Source organism: Nyctibius grandis, chromosome 10 (genome assembly GCF_013368605.1).
Source record: "Nyctibius grandis isolate bNycGra1 chromosome 10, bNycGra1.pri, whole genome shotgun sequence".
NCBI lineage: Eukaryota > Metazoa > Chordata > Aves > Nyctibiiformes > Nyctibiidae > Nyctibius > Nyctibius grandis.
The window spans coordinates 20,259,651-20,274,822 of record NC_090667.1 but is presented as its reverse complement, the minus strand read 5'-3'; the positions used below and the strand labels follow the sequence as shown (position 1 = coordinate 20,274,822).

Here is a 15,172-nt window from a genome sequence, read left to right as displayed (position 1 = left end):
TATTTAGTTATTCTCTGAAACCCTGGATGTGTTATTCTCTGAAACCTTGGATGCATTACTCAATTTACATGCAAAATGAAGCACAAAGTAATTCCAGAAATAAATAAAAAAAAAAAATAGCTAACTAGAAATTATATTGAAGCTTACTCTGAAGAACAAAGTATGAAATTGCATTTAGCTATTTCAAATAATTGAGCACTATTCATAAAATCAGAGCATCATCTGGGTAGCATATAAACTTTTTGATCAATTAAATTAAAATGAATCTGACATTAAGTAACATTTGGGTGTATGGTAATCTGCATTTTGATCAGTTGCAGAGTGATGTAAAAGTTAAAAGTAGGATTAATTCCAGACAGTACATCTGGGCAATATATTTGAATCTTTAGTTTTAATACTAGAACTTGCACAGCTTTCATATGGTTCATTAGATGCACCTGCAATAAAGGGCTCATTTAGAAAAATGCATCACAGTTCACAAACAAGGGTCTTCAACACTAAATGATTATAAACAATTCATGTCATTCCACATAGTAACCAAAAGATATTTAAATAATTTAAGAATCAACAACGGAGAACATCAAGTATATTAAGGAAGCAGTCCATGAAGAATAATTCCTGTAGAACGTAGGTGCATATGTAGTTAAAATGCAAAGAACTCATGTGAATAACACAATGGAGTAAAGTTCAGCATAACAAGATCAAATTCATTTTGTCTTGTTATACATAAAAAGACCTAACATTGACATACTTAGAAGCATGTTTTCTACTTCTTGTAACATCTCATTGAATTCTTCAGCAAAAATGAACTACCATACTGAATGTTAAGCACAATTCAGTGATGAGCTGAAACTCCTCTGATTGCTTTTAGCAAAAAAAAAAAAAAAAAAAAAAAAAAGGTATTTAAAGAAAGACTGCTGCTCTCTCCAGGCATAAGCAAGACTCAATATAGGTGGACAAGTCACTTTAAGAATAGAGGAAGCTTTAGCAAGGAAGAAGTTCTATAATAACACAAGTAGCTTATTTTAACATGCCTTACCCTCTACAACACAGGACTTCTCAACTATCTTATTTCATAATTTTACATAGCATAAACAATCTTACCTTTCACTTCTAAGTGTGATGGAGTAAAGCTTGCACAGAGCAACTGCATTTGAATGGCAGGCAATAAACTAAACTTCACGCTGCAGATTCATACTGCAGTCTCCCTTCAAATAACACTTTCACCGAAATCACTGTACATTTTTTTCTTAAAAATGCCAGTAATTAATTTCATTTTATTAATTAACTTTCATAGAACTTTCTTGAATGAATGCATTATTATTTTGACACACCTGTTTGGAATGCTAAATTTTTTTATTCACATAGTATATTTGTTTTCATTTGTTTTGAGATTTTGCTTCAACTTTAGTGTTAGTTTGACTTAAGAATGCAATCTCTTCCTCAGTAATTTTTGGTAGCAGAATAATAGTTCAATTAAAAGCAACTGAAGCATTTTACTTAAAGTAATTACCAAAACTTTATGAACAGCATAAAGTTCAGTGATTTTCAGTGATTTCTGTATATTACCCTTAAGTTTATTCAATTAAATTGACAAGTGGGTTATTTCTTTTTCTTCCTACTGAGTCACATAAAACTCTTTGAAATGGCATAAGGAAAATAATTAATAAATTCTAATAATGGAATGCATTGTACTAGGAAAAGATCATCATAGCACATTGTTACGCACTGCATCCTATCTCTCCGCTGTTTTGTTACTTTCATTCCTTACCTCTTTGTTGGCTCTGTCGGCTTGAACTAATGTTCCATTCAGACATGGCTCTACATAGTGAAGTTCTTCATTATACTATAGAGAGAAATAAAAAGTATGATGAAAAATTTAATTAAAAGCTTTGAAAGATACAATTTAATTTAATGATTTAGAACTACAGTGAAACATACGCATAAAGCAAGCACAAAAGTATTTGGCTCATTTTTAAAAACTGGCTGTGTTTTGTTTTTTTTTTTCCTTTCACATGATTCTTAATGTTTCAGAGGTTTTATACTTTTAAAAAGGAGCATTTAATTGAATGGATGCCAGCACTCAGGTGGAGTTTATGGGTACTATATACACTAGCTGGCATAAATATCCTTCAAGTTGAAATCTGGATAGTATTAAGAGGTCATGTTTGAGGCATCACAGTCACAACTCCCAATTCTTTGCTACATATAAAAAAAGTGCTGACAAATATTTGAGGCACTGGCTAACATTTTGGAAGGTTAATAGTGTAACAACTACGCCAAAAAGTCTGTAAGCTCGAATCAATCCTGGACATGCCTGACAACAGTAAGAATTTCAGTCAAGCAGAGTAGCTTATTATACACCAAGTCATGAAGCTGTGACAGATCTTTAAGGTATTATCTGCTTATCTTGCAAGGTCTAAGTAAGTTAGATAGCCCAATCCTATTTTCAGAAGGATCTTAGGCATTAAACGAAACTAAGTCTCATCTGCAGTCAGTAGATCTTGCAGATTCATGGATGCTTAAGTCACTTGATTGAAAATTGGACTTCATTGTTTAAATCTTTTAAACCTTTCAACACAAGTCAAATTAATACAGAAGTACTTTCAAAATGTCTACATCAGTTGTATAGATAGAGTTTTAACTTAATTCCTCCTCTCATTAATTTAATCTGCTCTAGAAGTTATCACAGATCAAACTAATACGGCCTTCGCATCTAGCCTTGAAGCACTTTCATCCTTTCATAGGCATTAAGTGAACCGGAACATCTATAGTAAACAATGAAAGACAACACGTTAAGTGAAATCAAAATTAATCAGTAAAAACATTTCATTAGATTAATTTATGCATTTACTCCCTTCTTCCTCCACCTCAGTGGGGATAAAAAAGCCTTACAATGACTCATTACAGAATGGTGCTTAAACAAGGTTCTCCATCACTGCAAATTCTCACTGTCTGCCTGTAGCTCTGAATTTATTCTACTCTCAATTTAACACCACTCCTTTCTCTATACAAGTGTCTAACCATAAACCCCTGCAACCTGTTCCACTTTGGACATCTGTCATCATCATTTGTTTTACCAGTGCACTACTCACCACACTCATAATTACATAATTACTGTTGCATAGGGAAGAGTGTTTGATTTGAACTGCATCAAATTATTCTTGAGGCATTGTGCTAGACTCAGTCCTCAGCTATAAAGAATACAAACCCAGAGTAACTCCACTTACTATTGCTGGTTATACAGACTATTTACATCAGCATCAATATAGTAATTGGTTGGTTGTATAGAAGTAAACAAAAATGCTTAAAAGGTATTTACACATAATTTCTGCAGCAGATTTGCATGCTTCCCTAATTATTTTATTCCCATCAATGTTATTCCAACATATGAGAGCCTGTGAACATGTCTACTGCTCCAAAGGTAATACGAAAAACAAGGCAAAGACTTCTAGAACACTTTAGAGTCACTGGGAGTGTCCCATGTGCATCTCAGTGTCATAACATTTTATTGATCTGATGAATGATGTACTTTCCCCTGTAGTTTCCCTCTTCAGACTGCTTTCCAATCTATCTCCTGATAGTCATTGCAAAATAATAATGCCAAATCTACACAGAACCTCTTATTATAGGCCAAAGTCAAGACCATATTCCATTCTATTGTAAAAAAATACTGAAAATCTGTAAGAGACACTGGTACACCAGCCCCTTCTCTCAAGCTTTTCCTGTCTTCATGCAGTTTTTTTCAGCATGTTCTTTAATCAATAAAATAAAATGAGTGCACTGAAATCTGAACTGAGAGGAACCATACAGCTAGTTAGACAGCTGCTGACCCACACTGTATAATCAGATACTATTAGTATTCTGAAAATATGAGATATATATGGTTCTAGCACACCTACGTAAGTAGTTTACATTTACCTTAGCATTTCTCATATTTATCCTTTGTCATATTTAAGCTGTCTGGAGCAAGGTCCACAGAAATAAATTAAATTCACATTTTGTTGTGCAACAATACACAGATAAAAGTTTTCACGCTACATTAGGCATACTCAGATAGCCAGTACAGCCCAGCCTAAGATCCAACAGTGAAGCAAATCCAGAAAAGGAACCAAAGGAATTAGTGTTTCCAAAGTTGCACTAGTGTTACCATGAGCAACAAGTGGCGCAGAAGCGCAGCCCACTGCTTGGAGCAATCATATGGAGGTTAGCAAGTGGCTGCCTTTCCCTCTCTCAGCCTGCTCACACATCAGCTGTACAGAATCTGATTATTCAGGCAGGCTGAAAAGTAAGGTTATCCATAATCTATTCTGTATGACTAGAAGAACTCCAAAGAAGAGACTACACAGAAACCACTTATAATGGAAAATTCTACAAATTAAACCCAGGGAACTATACTACAGTGTTTTGAATTTTCAAATATTTATATTTTAATCAATTTTGCTAAAATGGTGTGACTAAAGCATTAAAATTAATTTAACATTCTTGGCTCAGTTAATATTTTGTTAATTTAATGTACAGTTTACATTTTCATAAAAGCATTTCAAAAATTTCAGCATTCAGCAAATTAGTACTAGTTTTATGACAATATTGTTAATTTAATGCATGACTTGGAATGATACTTCAAAGTGAATTGGAAAAATACGTCTTTTCTCTTGTTGCAGCCATCTCTGTTCATGCACCATTGAACTGACCTTAAATTTTAACATCGGCAGTACAAAATTGCTTTTGTATTTCAACAATTTTTTTCAATTCAATCATCTAGTCCATCAATTTCAGATAGATTTTGCAACAACCTACCCATGAAAGCTAAAACAATTTTTAACATTATCCTTTTATGTTTATTTTCTGGAAAGACCTACACTGAATTCTGCTTTCTGCTATATGTACATATAAAGTTAAAAGTATATTTAGTGAAAAATAAAATTGATATGAAACAACCCAGCTAATGTACTGCTAGTGGCTTCTGGGGTTTGTTCTTGGCTAGTTTTCTTTTTTGCTATCCTATTGCATATTGATAAGTGTTAATTGAATTTTTAACAATGTTAGTATGACCTCAACTCCCATTACGGTTAATGAGAATCCTAAACATTTTTTTGTGTATGGAATACTGAAAAGTATAACAACAACCTGAAAAGCAAATTGAAAAGCTTTTAAAAATTTTTGTACAGTGAAATATTGTAAAGGGAGAATAAAAAAACCTACCAGAGTTGATAACCACAAATTTGACACAAATACTTTCCAGACTTCTCTTTCCTCTGCTTTCACTGACATAGATACTGATTTTCTCAATGCTCAATTCCTCTCTATCCTTGACCCCCACTGTCAACAGAGCCCTGTCTTACACTAGTCCAGCTTCTCTGACTTCATGTTCTCTTTTGGCTAACTTTAACATGCCCTTCCCTTCTTACTGTAACAAACACAAAAATTTCTCATCTGCTTGTGTAACCCTTCCACTTGCTTCATTCTGGCTGTTGCTCATCTGTAAGTCTTCTCTCACATCTTTCATCACCATTTTCCTTGCATTTCCTTCTTTTGCCTCAAAATACAGTTTGTTACATTTTCAAGCAAGCAAATTGTGTTTTCTTTACATTATTATATTTTTGCCTTGTGAGACAGCAAGGATTATATTGTGACACTTAGTCCAAAACAACTCCTTAAAAACTCTTCTTCCAAGATACCTTCAAGGTGACAGAACAGCACTTTACCCACTCATTGTCATTCCTGTCACAGTCTCCTTGTTTCCTCCCTACATTTCTATGGTACCTCTTTCAATGCAGTGAATAATTTCAGGTTTATATTTGCACAGTAACTAAACCCCCAGTATCCTGATACCAGATGGTTCAGTTCAGCAATGGTTTAGTAACAGTAGGCCTCACGTTTAGCAACGGTTTAGCAAGAGTAGGCCTCAGAGTAGGCTCTAAAAGGCCTGCTCTGTGTTACCTTTACACAGAATTAGCTTTCCTGTCAGTAATTTTCCTTTTAGCTAGAATAATAGAGAATAACAATAGGTTCTGAAGCAAACTACATGTTTTGTAGATACAGTCTGCTTACGGGACTGATAACAATGTTCTAGTAGACAATGATTCAGGCTGTTTACGCTTAGTCTTAGAAAAACAAAGGTCTCTGCTAATTATAAAAGGGCCAAAAGACAAAACAAGACTGTAAAGAACAACTTTGTCATGTCTAAATTAACTTGATTCATAAACTCTTTTGTCAGAGGAGAGATAAATCCAAAACGATATCTTCTTCTTGAGAACACATGTACTTGTAAACAAGAAGGCCTTGACCACGCTTGTGCAGAAGCACAATTAAGGGGAATTGTGACCCCCAGAGACCACCCAAGACCCCTTCCCCAATTTAGTACGCATGCGTAAAGACATTACGTAATGCATTACATAACATATTAGCATATTCATAAGTTTCTTGGAATGGGTGGGCTTTTCTTGGAATTATATGAATATTCTTATCTGTGATGTATATAATGAGCAAGCTTTTGTTCTTAGGTGTGCATGATAGGAGGAGAGATCCCCCATGCACCCAGCGCTGCAATAAACCAATGTCGGCTTTCTAAACTATCATTTGGTTTAGGGAGTTTTCTTGGTTACTATTTTCCGGTAACAGTAAGAATAAAGTCACATTCTTAGTTGCTATTTCTACTTATTTCAACAAATAAACACACAGGGAGGAAAGAGCCTTCAGATGAAAGTTACCTCAGACAAATGCTATAATTACTACAGTAATTACCTATCTCTCTAAATACTAATAATTTCTTATACTAACCAAATTACACATTAGGGGTAAGCAGGAGAGGCTGCAGCAGCATCCTGTGCGGGAGAGGGCCCCGAACTGCCCTGTGCCCGCCACAGCCGGTTCCAGCTGGCACCAACACCAGTTTGAGCAGCCTGTGAGACCCCAAAACTGCAGCAGCAAGGCTGAGCAGGCCGCGGCATCCTCACGAGGGCAGGCCTAAGGCAGAACCCATCAGGGGCTGGAAATATTTGGAAACGCAGCTGGAAACGTGTCATGCTGATAGAGGTGCGCTTCTGGACACCGTGGTCTGCAGGTGACCCGCACCGGGGCAGGGACACCCCAAGGGACTGAGGCCATGGGCAACCCAGGGTGAGGTGGGGACATCCCCGAGGAACTGCGGCCCATGGGTGATCCACACGGAAGGGAAAAGCAAAGAGCAGCAGAGGAAAGCCAGTAAGCAGCAGAGGCAGTAAGAAACTAAATAAGCACAGAGCTGCTGACAGGAACCTCCACAGGACCCTGACCTCCCGCACCGCCCAGCACCTCACCGGCGAGAGGGGAAGGTCCGAAACCAGCAGCGAAGGTAAGGGGTGCTGAGACCAGGGTGTGGGGAGAGGAGGTGCTGGGACAGAAGCTGAGCCTGGGCAAAGGGAAGGAAAGGCTCAGTTGGGCGTTTCTTTCCTTTTCTTAGTACTCAAATCAGTGCTCATAAGTTTGTGTCAATTGGCAGTAAATTACATAAAAATTCTGTGACTCCATGCTGGTTTATGCACAGCTCAGTGCATTTTCAATTAAAGTTTAAATTGAAAAACATTACATTTAATTCTTTCATACTTGCTTTTTTTGAAATATTTACCCACTATTTCTGCTGTATTACTTAGGCAAAATCATTTCTTTGGATTCTAGCTACATACATTTTTACATTTTTTTGTTATATATGAGCCTTTCAGTTTTCTCAAAGTAAAAAACTTCACTCAAAAAAACATTTCCTTTTTATTCCTACAGTATTCACAGTAACTGTCACGACTACTGATAAACAGAGATTATATACCAAAAAATGGCTGGTCAAGTATCTTAATAATTACTTAGTTGAAACATTCTTTCAACTTACAAAAGTTATTTAGATTATAGTTAATCAGAATTTTTTTGAAGGACAGTAAACCTTTTTTTGATACAGTATATAATTGTGTCTTTCAACTACATGAGCTTCTGGTAATTATGCAATTATCATACAAGAAGATTAATATGAACGATATTCTGAACTAAATATTTGCGATTTGTTGAAAATACAGTAAATGTACACATACTTCAGGCATATATACTTCATTCTCCATACAATCTCAATGATTTGCACTGGTGTCGCTGGGGTAGTTTATTTTAGTTCACAAAGGGCACTTTCCTTATAGCAAAATAAGGCCAAAATCCTCCTTAACATTCAAGAGTTTGAAGACTTTTACTATCTATGCATATGATAAAAACACATTTATAAAGTATTAGCAAAAGAATATCAGCAAAGGAGAATTTACAAAACCACCAACTCCTCCTCCCTCTCCCTCAGCCAAATGGTAGCTTTGATGTCAATTTTGGACTTTTTAAAGCCATCCTTACCCATGCGATTAATCACATTACTCTTAAATGCTGTAAAACCATCCTCTTGTCATAGATTTAAAACATGTACCTGTACCATGGAAAACTAACTACCATATACAGATAACAGGAACTACTGATGATCTAATTTATCACTGTTAGAAAGCACCAATACTACCTCTGCATGACTTACACATACATACGTTTCAGATTTGCACTAAGGAAAGCATGAACAATGAGGAGCTATGTTGGCATTTTATCATGCCATAAAAGCTCCAGCAAAAGCTAAGATCTGGTTCTATTAATTCTTATATATTAACTGTTTTGCAATTTGCATTGTACTGAAGAATCTGTGAGGGGAAAAAATGGGGGGGGGGGGGGAAGGGAGGGACACACCTCAAAGTTAGAAACTAAGGTAATGTAAAAAGTTCAGGCAAACTACAAAACAGATTACTGTTCTTTGCAACTCGCAAACTCAAGACAACTTGTTTAAGGGGTTTCAGACTGCAACTCATAGAAAAACAGCTTGAAAACACTGTCACCTAAAGAAGTACGCATTGGAAAAATCACACTGTCTGTCCAGTTGGTTCAGATGTCATCTTATACCCACCACCTGCCTGCAACATTCTTCAAGTGTATTGTGTGATGTAAAACATGACAGCAACAAATGATGGAAGAAAAAAAAAAAAAAGGAAGAAAAATTCTGAGACACTCACAGCAATTATATTGAAGAAGTCATCATCTCCAAGGGTATCCAAAATAGATGAAACTGTCTGTTTTGCAATAGTCAAGCGAAGCCCTTTCATACTGCCACTGACATCTACTAAAATTACCACATCTTTTGGAGAAGTTGCTGCCTGGATGTACCTAAGATAAAAGACAAAACATCTTGTTCTTTTAGATACTGAACTTTTCTTCCTTTCAAATTTCTTAAATGCTGGTAGTCACCTATTGCCTACCATTTTCTATTTCTGCAGTCAAATGCAATGACTCCATTCTCATCAGGTTCCCATTTAATTCCTGTTTAAAAGAAAAAAAAAGATAAAAAGATTAAATTACAACATTTTCACAGTACCTGTTCAAAATGTATCTGTGGTATTGGGGCAAAGTAGCACTTAATGGAGTTTCATATTTTTAATCTAACAGGCAATGGTGTTAGAGGAAATGTTAGGAAAATAATTTAATAAAATAGGACTACCAGAAAAAATATTTTTTTTCTCACTCCATTTTAGCCTACTGGAAGGTGAAAACCTCTTCAAGCCTACTATGTTCATCATATTACTGTCACTAAAGTATTGTCATACTTGGTCATTGGTGCTTGCAAGCTTTATCACATGCTTGCCAAGTCCCTTTCAGACCTTGAGTACTTATTACCCATGGCTGATCTTAACAGGTCCTGTTATACTAATTGCTTCACTCACAGGTCATACACCTGATGTTTTGCTCACAGGAAAGGTAATATCTCCCGGTTGTGGGTCAAAAGAAATATGATAAAAACATCTCCAAGCAAAAAAAAATTACAGGGCAAATCTTCCTGCTTTTTACACTCATTTTCTAGAACAAAACATGAAACTGCCTTTAAAATAAGGACTAACATTTTTTTCTACCCTTGAGATATCATGGAGCTTGAGAACTGAACTATAATCTAAAGCTAACACAGATGTAGTAGCCATTACTTTCAGTCACTTTACTATAAGCCCATATGTCTGAAACTTGCTCACATTAAACTCAAGACTTCAGACTTATATGGGTTGCTAAACCATGTCAGCTAAAGGAACAGTTCCCACTATGGGCCTGACTCAGTTACAGAAGCTGAGGATCATTTTTTTTAACTTTTTAGTTTATTTAATATGTAGTAAATTTGGTATGTGATTAAATATAAAATTTAATAGGTAACAATATATATTTTAACCTATTTCTATAGAAATAATACAAGCGATCTAATTGCATTTTATTACAACTGGTGTGAAAGTAAACTTTAAAACAGGTTTTTGAAATCTTTAAACGTAAAAACGTCAGGTTAAGTGGAAGACTAAAAACTGAACAACAAATTACAATTAAGTCTTACTGTATGCATTGAGAGAGCACATTATCTAAGTTCAGTACTGTATGAAGGGTCTAATACTTTTGCCCTCTTTCTCCACAGTCTGTTTAGAAGTTATTTTCCTTATGTGTTTACATGTATATCTGAATAGGAATATATATGAGTACATGAGTTATCCTGGGGGCTTCACCTTCAAATGAAAATTGGTAGAAAAAACTCAGAACATTGTAAATGCTGATTAGAAATATCTCTCTCTGAAAACTAGATAAAGTAAAATCAAACCTGCAAGTATCTGTGAAAGTCATGATTTGTGATAATACTCAGTGGAAATCTGCAGCCATAGCATTCTTTATTATATTTGAAGTAAAAACTTGTATTATTCTTACCTGGATATTGTCTGAAAAATCCTTTTGCACTTCCAAAGTACTGCCAGATGAGAGAAGGGTCACGATCAAAATTATCAACAAACACCTTATTTAAAGATTCTGACCAATAAACTCCATTTACAATGGCTGGATCTAGGGGGGGAGGGAAAAAAAAAAAAGAGAAAAGTGATTTTCCCTAAATAGAATCCCTTAAACTGTATGATCTTCAGCTTATTCAGTGCCCAAAAATCTAGTGACTGCAAACTACTGCAGAACACCTTTTGGTTTCCTTCGTCAAGTAAGTGATTCAATGTAAATTATACACTTATATAATGAAAATATGGTTAAAATACAGAAGAGACACCAGGTACATTTTTTTAGGTAAGTTAAACTCATTATACCATCTATCTGAAACTACTGTATCGCTTGTTCTGAAGAACATGAGTCAATCTAATAATAGATTATTTACTCAATTTATGTTCCCTAAATGCATGGAATGTCTCATGGGAACGATTTTTTTTTTTTTTTATCTTCGACTTAGTAAGACCATTCTCACTATATCTGAAAGCTTATGTGTGGGAACAGAAAGTGAAATACCTTTTATCTCACACTTGAATGAATTATGATACACATACAAACACAGAATCTCATGACAAATAACACTAACTGTTATTTGGAAAACACTGGACCCAGATTTCACAACAATTACCTCATTATTTTTGATTCCCATAGAAAGAGAAATACAAACTAAATCCTTGATGTTGAAAATAAACTATTTCTGTTTAAAAGATCCCCATATATCAATTCCTAAAAACCAAGGCTGCTCAAGCATCTCTTTTAGCTGCAGATTTGGTTAAATGGTGGGAAATCAGAAATAAATGAACATATCTTTAAAAGTTACTCAATTTCAAACTGTGAATTTTGAAAGATGAGAAACTATTAAGATACACCATATTCCCAAATCAATCTGTATGTGAAGCCAGCAGTATAGAAAGGAAAAAACGGAACTAAAATCACAGATGTATTATTTCATTTGTAAAAGTGTGCATACATGAATGCACAGTAACATTTGCTCAAGCTTTTGAAATAATGCTTCCATTAGCTTGCAAAATGATGTCACTGTACTGATTTCAGAAGACTGCTTAGATTGTGATTTTAATGGAGTGGAAAAAAGGTGAATTGTTATCTTTCCTTACAGTCATCAAGAAAAACAGCAAAAAAAGGGAAATGTCTCAGCTACAAATCTTTGAATGTTGCTTTCATCTAAATATTTAGGCTTACATAGATAGACTGCTGAAAAAGCAAGGTCAACAAAACATGTTTTTAAAACATGCCTAATATAGTTACTTGTTTCTCTAGAAGATGAAATATACATTTAAAATCTGTCCAATCAGATGCATATCAAACAAACCAATGTCACTAGTGCAACAGTACTACTACAGTTTTGCCTAGCTGGCAAAATCCATTGTCCGCTCATTTCCAAGTCTGCAGTTACTCCAATAACAAGCTGTGATTAAGACATCACTAGACGACCTAGACGTAGGGATTGAGTGCACCCTCAGTAAATTTGCAGATGACACCAAGCTGGGTGGGAGTGTCGATCTGCTGGAAGGTAGGAAGGCCCTACAGAGGGATCTGGACAGGTTAGATAGATGGGCCGAGACCAACGGCATGAGGTTCAACAAGAACAAGTGCCGGGTCTTACACTTCGGCCACAACAACCCCATGCAGCACTACAGGCTGGGGGAAGAGTGGTTAGAAAGCGGCCTGGCGGAAAGAGACCTGGGGATGCTGATCGACAGCCGGCTAAACATGAGCCAGCAGTGTGCCCAGGTGGCCAAGAAGGCCAATGGCATCCTGGCCTCTATTAAGAATAGTGTAGCCAGCCAGTCTAGGGAAGAGATCGTCCCTCTGTACTCGGCACTGGTGAGGCTGCACCTTGAATACTGTGGCCAGTTCTGGGCCTCGCACTTCAAGAAAGATGTTGAGGTGCTGGAGCAAGTCCAGAGGAGGGCGACCAAGCTGGTGAAGGGTCTGGAGGGTATGACCTATGAGGAACGGCTGTGGGAGCTGGGGTTGTTTAGCCTGGAGAAGAGGAGGCTCAGAGGTGACCTTATTGCAGTCTACAACTGCATGAAGGGAGGTTGTAGTGGGGTGGGGGTCGGCCTCTTCTCCCAGGCAACTAGCAATAGGACAAGAGGACATAGCCTCAAGCTTCGCCAGGGGAGGTTCAGGTTGGACATTAGGAAGCATTTCTTCTCAGAAAGGGTCATTAGACATTGGAAGGGGCTGCCCAGGGAGGTGGTGGAGTCACCATCTCTGGATGTGTTTAAGAAAAGACTGGACATGGCACTTAGTGCCATGGTCTAGTTGACAGGGTGGTGTCAGGGCAATGGTTGGACTCAATGATCCCAGAGGTCTCTTCCAACCTGATTGATTCTGTGATTCTGTCAATTAACTGTCAAGACTGCCTATCCTGGGCTCTATCATCAGTTTGTAAAAATATGCTCCTATTTCAGCACCCCAAAATTTTGATCCATTGTTCAGCATTTAGACATTACATGGGAAGTGAAGCACTAAAATGAGAATCCTGTTCTCAGTCCACTGGAAATTCCCAGTACAAGTTCAAATATTGTTATTCTGGTTCTGCTCCCATACACAAGTTCTGGTGGAGTATCTGAATCACCAAAAAGCACAGTGGCACTATCGACTCAGCATTACAATATTGAGATAAGATGACAAGTTTAAGTCATCTTTGAAAAGAGCAACATAGTTCAGAGGGTTGGTTTGGGTTTGTTTGGGGGTTTTTTGGCAGGGAGGGGAATGTGTTCTTGGAAGAGCTGCTAGAAAAGCCTGTTTAGAGCAAAAAACAAGGAACCTTCCCTCAGCCTTTAGAGGACAATAAGCTCTTCGTATACTCTTCAATCATCAGGATTAGTGAAAAGCCAAACCACAATCAGAATAATTCTATCTTAATTTATATTTGAACTGTAGTGGTTCTTAGCAACTCACATTAGAATCTGATTTCAAGACTGCACGTTGTACCTTAGTATTTTACAATATCATCAGCTCATCAGATGTCTTCTATCCTGGATTCCTCAGAGGCTAATTTTTAATGCCCTTTCCTAATGAATCTGTGCTATAGTGCCACCCATCTAGTGACCACAGTGCAGCTCAATAAGGTCATGGCCAGCTTTAGTTGTTCACCTATTAAGCTCTAAACTGAATGCAAAATCGTTCTAGTGGCATTTGAAAAAATATGTTTATATAAAAAATACGTATAGAAAGCTACTTAAAAATATTTCATATTAAAATATTGTCACGGTTTAAAGCTGGGCTAGCTATTAACCAGGTGGCAGATGCTCTCTGTTAACCCTCTCCCCCGCCCCCCCAAGGGAAAGGGAAAGGGAAAAGGGAGAGAGACTTATGGGTTGAAAAGTTAAAACAGTTTTAATAAACTATAATAATGAAAAAGAGTATAATAACAATAATAATAGAAATAACCAAATATATACAAATATGTACAAAACCAAGATCAAGAGCTCGGAAATCCTCCTCAGGCAGAGTTGCTCCCCCCAGCACAAGCAGAGGGGAAAAATGCAGTACCTTCCCCCAGCACAGGCAGAGGGGAAAATGCAATAGCTCCCCTGCCATCACACCTGCAGGCTTTTAACTGGAGATTTGGCAAAGCTGGTACCAATCAGTGGGAGACAGGAGGGCCCCTCCCTCCTGGGCCCCACCTCCAGGAGGCAGTGGGTTAGTGATAAGCAGGAAAGTGAGAATGACATGTATGGGATGGAATACCTTGCCGGTCAATCCTGGGTCACCTGCCCCGTCCACTCCTCCCTGCAGGTACAACCCCCTTCGGCTCTTCACTCGTAAGCAGTGAGGAATTTAGCAGTGACCTTGGTTTCTCTAAGACTAATTGGCCTGGTTTGGGCCAAACCAGGACAAATATCCATGCCACCACAGTGGTGGATTACTTTTTTTAGCCCATCTGTGAAGAGCCACTTAACATGTTTATATGCTTGTACTACAGACTAGAGAACTCCATGGAAATACAATCAGGAATTTTTCCTTGAGTATGATTGGTTGAGTCTATACTCTGCATTAGGTTGACAATGCCAATCATTAACCATCCAAACACAGATCACCATAAACATTAATCCAGTGACTCTGAAACTAACAAGAATTTTTTAGCTGAAAGGAGCATTAAGTAGACATTTTAAACAAAAGGACACAATTAAAATGAGATCTATGATGACTAGGTTCCTTCAAAATGAAACCTGGTGACAATTCCCTACCTTCCTACGCCAGCTGTTATGCTGGCTGTTCTTTTTACAATATACCAAGTTACATTTCATGCATTAGCATTTTTATAAAAAAGCAAATAAGGTCACACTCAGTTTAACCCTTAAAATAC

General features: G+C 37.0%; 1 protein-coding gene across 1 annotated transcript in view; it reads right to left on the bottom strand.

The window, feature by feature from the left end:
• Positions 1–15,172, bottom strand: part of CACNA2D3 (calcium voltage-gated channel auxiliary subunit alpha2delta 3) — a 460,953-nt gene that overhangs the window by 245,655 nt on the left and 200,126 nt on the right. Inside the window, exons 6-9 of the mRNA XM_068408846.1 lie at positions 10,771–10,902; positions 9,300–9,360; positions 9,057–9,207; positions 1,772–1,846 (exon numbers count right to left, since the gene is read on the bottom strand). Coding sequence (XP_068264947.1) covers positions 1,772–1,846; positions 9,057–9,207; positions 9,300–9,360; positions 10,771–10,902 — 419 coding nt within the window. The remainder of the gene's footprint in view (positions 1–1,771; positions 1,847–9,056; positions 9,208–9,299; positions 9,361–10,770; positions 10,903–15,172) is intronic.